General features: G+C 39.1%; 1 protein-coding gene across 1 annotated transcript in view; it reads left to right on the forward strand.

Moving 5' to 3' along the window:
• Positions 1 to 4,009, forward strand: part of LOC110029946 (pyruvate decarboxylase 1-like) — a 5,651-nt gene extending 1,642 nt beyond the window's left edge. The window contains exons 2-4 of the mRNA XM_020732447.1: positions 401 to 564; positions 2,515 to 3,283; positions 3,353 to 4,009. Coding sequence (XP_020588106.1) covers positions 401 to 564; positions 2,515 to 3,283; positions 3,353 to 3,712 — 1,293 coding nt within the window. The 3' untranslated portion in view covers positions 3,713 to 4,009. The remainder of the gene's footprint in view (positions 1 to 400; positions 565 to 2,514; positions 3,284 to 3,352) is intronic.
• Positions 4,010 to 4,679: the final 670 nt, after the last annotated feature.

Here is a 4,679-nt window from a genome sequence, read left to right on the forward strand (position 1 = left end):
CGCTTCTCGACCGTGTGAGTGCCGAGCCCGGCCTCACCAATAGCGGATGCTGCAACGAGCTTAATGCAGGGTACGCCGCCGACGGCTACGCCCGCGTGAAAGGCGTCGGTGCATGCGCCGTCACCTTCACCGTTGGCGGCCTCAGCATTCTCAACGCCCTCGCCGGAGCCTATAGCGAGAATCTCCCCGTCATCTGCATCGTGGGCGGTCCGAACACAAATGACTATGGTACTAACCGAATTCTTCATCACACCATCGGACTCCCTGATTTCTCCCAGGAGCTTCGGTGTTTTCAGACCGTAACCTGCTTTCAGGTATTGTTTTTTTTTTTCTGATTTTTGTATGTATTTCTTTTTTACTTTTCGTGTGTTTAATCGGAGAAAATGGCTAAATATTGTAGGCGGTGGTGAATAATTTGGAGGACGCGCACGATCTGATCGACACCGCCGTCTCGACTGCTCTCAAGGAAAGCAAGCCAGTTTATATTAGCATCGCGTGCAATCTTCCAGCCATTCCCCATCCAACCTTCTGCCGCGAGCCAGTCCCTTTTTTCCTTACTCCTAGGTTTGGAATTCTTTCATCTCCATTTGGGTTTGTTAGGCTTCTCTTTGAAGATTTTCTAATGCAATACCCAAATAAATTAGTTATTTATGGAGTTATGCTTCTTTTTTCTAATTTTATTTGTTTTTTCAATCTAAATCATAAGATTTGGTATTTGTATTTTTAATATTTTATTATCATGAACATATGCATGATAATATTATAATCAAAGTTTTATGAGTTGATCTGTTGCGGACTTCAATTTTAATAAGACAAAGCCGTTGCATTGTGGATCTTTTATCATGCTGCGGCCTTCGTTTGTCGTGGTGCTACAAATTCGTTAAGCTTTTGGACTAATAGCTGTGAAGGCTTTGCTTCGAGTCGGATCCAGAAGTATATTATTCATATCATTTAGAAATTTCTAGGATAAATAAACTGGAAGAAAAGTTGGAGCACATATCTTAAATTAATTTTTATTCAGGTGGCCTTAAAATATTGATATGTTATATTTTTGTTATATTTGAATTTCACGAATTCTCTTCATTTTGATTTATAAATAATGTAAGAATAAGCATTTGTTATAAAGCTAGTTATAAAATAATAAATTATTATAATATTTATATATAATCATTGGAATAACTATCATAGAATGTGAAATTGTCACGCCTACTATTTATATCAATTTTGCTTCCAATAGAAATTTATTTAAATATAAATTTGCTTTGAAATTTTAGATAAATTAGTAAAACATTAAGACTTGTCATATCTTTTATATTATTTTTACATTATATTTAAATATATTTGTTGAATACTTTTGGGATGTAGGGTTCTATATTGTTCGTGAGTACATACAACTCGAGAAAGATCTTGTTTTGTATTTCTTAAGCTTGAACCTCCGGTAAATAGAAAAAAATGGCTAGTGGGAGGTTTTCCGGAGGGAGGCTTTTCCGATCACAATGTTCCTTCTAGATATGCGAGTTAGGGGATGCTTTGAAAAAAAGGATAGAGTTGTGTGTTTGCAAATAATAATGACCATTCCTTATAGTTTTCCCTCCATAGGTTGGCTAGATTGCTTCAATTGGAAAGATAAATCTAGTGCTTTAGGCTTCGACAAGTGAGTTCGGCTTAGCCACTTTCGATTCAGGCATTTTGGCAACTAGGCTCAGTTTAGCCACTTCGACATGCGGGCTCTATTCGCAAAAAACAGTCATGTCAACATTCGTGCAAGCTCCATATAAAAAAAATTTGTTTGTGGATATAGTTGTTTTGTTGGGCTTCTCATGACCTCGCCTGGTGATATACGAGTCAAGAACTCAATAGGACTCAAGAATGAACCCTTTTTTACCTTCGGAGGTGCCATTTTTTCCTGCTAGAAGTTAGATTGTTCACATTCACAAATGAACTAGAATTAATTTTCTCCTTGGGACAATTTGTGTTTCACCAACAAGGAGCAGTCTCTGAGTTGCTTCGGTGGGAAAGATCCACTTTTTCCTCGAGAATCTTGTCTCTCCTATAAGAGATGGTCATTTCATTTCCTCGAGTCATTTTGTTGAGATCCATTAGTATTAGCGAAAAGCTTCCATTTGTCAGTTCAACGGTAAAATGATACTTAATCGTGACTTGTATTGTGATGTCTATTGTCACATCGTTTGAATTGCACAAATTAAAGTATACAATAAGTTGGGAGCCATAAACAACATCAATTTCAGTAGTTAATAAATTTTCCATAAGTATACTCCCTTCTAATTTTAAGGTGTAGTAAGTTCTTTATTCTTTAAGAATCATACACTCTTGGTTAATAGGTTTGAAGTGTTCCTTCAATATTTCAACTTTCTCAATGTGCAAGATTCCTATTGCTGAGATGAAGATTTGGAGATCACCTATTGATGATAGTTGCATTTTATAATAATTTAATTTGATGCGAAAGTTTTTTTTTTTTTTTTAATTTACTTCATTTGGAATGCTTATGCACAGACTGAGCAATCGAATGGGCCTGGAGTGCGCGGTGGAGGCGACCGCAGACTTCTTAAACAAGGCGGTGAAACCAGTGCTGGTGGGCGGCCCAAAACTGCGGGTGGCTAAGGCCGGAAAAGCCTTCGTCGAACTCGCCGAAAAATGTGGCTATCCCGTCGCCGTGATGCCTTCTGCCAAGGGTCTTGTTCCCGAGCACCTCCCCAGGTTCATCGGCACCTACTGGGGCGCCGTGAGCACCACCTTCTGCGCCGAAATTGTCGAGTCCGCCGACGCCTATCTCTTCGTCGGACCAATCTTCAACGACTACAGCTCCGTCGGCTACTCACTCCTCCTCAAGAAGGAGAAGGCCATAATCGTCCAGCCAGACCGTGTTGTGGTCGCCAATGGCCCCACTTTCGGCTGCATCCTCATGAAGGATTTCCTTCTGGCGCTATCCAAGAGGCTGACGCGAAACACAACCGCTTACGAGAATTACAGCCGCATCTTTGTGCCGAATGGGCATCTTCTGGAATGCCATCCCAGGGAACCTCTGCGTGTAAATGTGCTGTTCAATCACATACAGAAGCTGCTTTCGGGAAACACTGCGGTAATCGCGGAGACAGGGGACTCCTGGTTCAACTGCCAGAAGCTCAAGTTGCCGGAAGGTTGCGGCTATGAGTTTCAAATGCAGTACGGTTCCATTGGCTGGTCCGTTGGAGCAACGCTTGGCTACGCTCAGGCTGCCAAGGACAAGCGTGTCATCGCCTTCATTGGTGATGGGAGCTTTCAGGTAACTGTGATATTTGAATTAAACAAGCAACAGAGCATCAGTTAAAACTGATTGTTTTTATTGGTTCAGGTGACAGCGCAGGACGTGTCAACGATGATTAGGTGCGGGCAGAACAGCATCATCTTCCTCATCAACAATGGAGGCTACACCATAGAGGTAGAAATCCACGATGGCCCTTACAATGTGATAAAAAATTGGAACTATACTGCATTGGTGGATGCTATCCATAACGGGGAGGGGAAATGCTGGACTACAAAGGTGTTCTGCGAGGAGAAGCTTGTTGAGGCGATTGAAACTGCTACCAAAGAAAAGGAGGACTGCTTATGCTTTATTGAGGTTATCGTGCATAAGGATGACACCAGTAAGGAGCTTTTGGAGTGGGGTTCAAGGGTTTCCGCAGCAAACGGCAGGCCGCCAAATCCACAGTAAATGCAGACTTGTTTGGGGTGTAGTCTTATGTGATTCCTATATTTTATATTATATTAGTCATTTAAATTCATTTTTATTGATATTATTAAATATCAATATGGAATAACTGTCAATCAATTGCTTAAATTTTTAGGAGTGATTTTCATCTAAGTATCTCCCTAAGTTGAGGAACCTTTAGTTTTTTAAATTTGGCTAGTCTCTGTTTTCTTTTCATCTCTTTTATTGTAAGTTCATCTATTGCTGTAATAGATGTGCTGGACATGGGAGTTCTGTTTTCTGAAACATATGTTTTGATTACAGAGTGTTTCATTTATATACCATTTTGGAAAATTTACATGCATTCCACATAATTTTATTATATATATACATATCTGATTCTTAGAGTTTTATATTTACATGTATGACAAATTGGTGTCCACATTCAGTGTGCTTTAAACTCACCTTCTAATAAAAAATAATGCAAGAAACTTGTATGAAAAGTTGTATTTTACTTTTAAAGATTTAGTAATAGTGGTAATTGATGTAATGTTAAAGATTTGAGTGTTAAATAAGTAAATATGAAGGTTTAGGTGTTGGATATGTAAATACTAAAAATTGTGTGTATGTATGTAAATGCCTCAAACTAATCAGGAAGATGAGAGAGCCATGCTTAATTATGAGAATTTTCACAGGGTTGTGCTTTTAGTAAGGTTGAAATAGTACGTCCGGTGGATATAGGGCTCCACCAGACTTGAGGTCCTTATTAATGAGAGGCTTGAGGAGAAAATTATTGTCAATTAAATAATCTTTTATGGCCAATCAAAGCCTGTAGATTAAAGAAAGAGGCTAAGAAGTGTGAGAAACTGGTCCAAGGCCTCACCTAATTTAGTGAAGCAGTAAATAAAATGAAAGAAAATAAGAGCAGGAAGAAAAAACAAACATGGATAAGCTAATGTTAGCGTTCATATTTTTCCACAGTGTGTCTATA

This window comes from Phalaenopsis equestris, unplaced genomic scaffold, assembly GCF_001263595.1.
Source record: "Phalaenopsis equestris unplaced genomic scaffold, ASM126359v1 Scaffold000615, whole genome shotgun sequence".
Classification (NCBI taxonomy): Eukaryota; Viridiplantae; Streptophyta; class Magnoliopsida; order Asparagales; family Orchidaceae; genus Phalaenopsis; species Phalaenopsis equestris.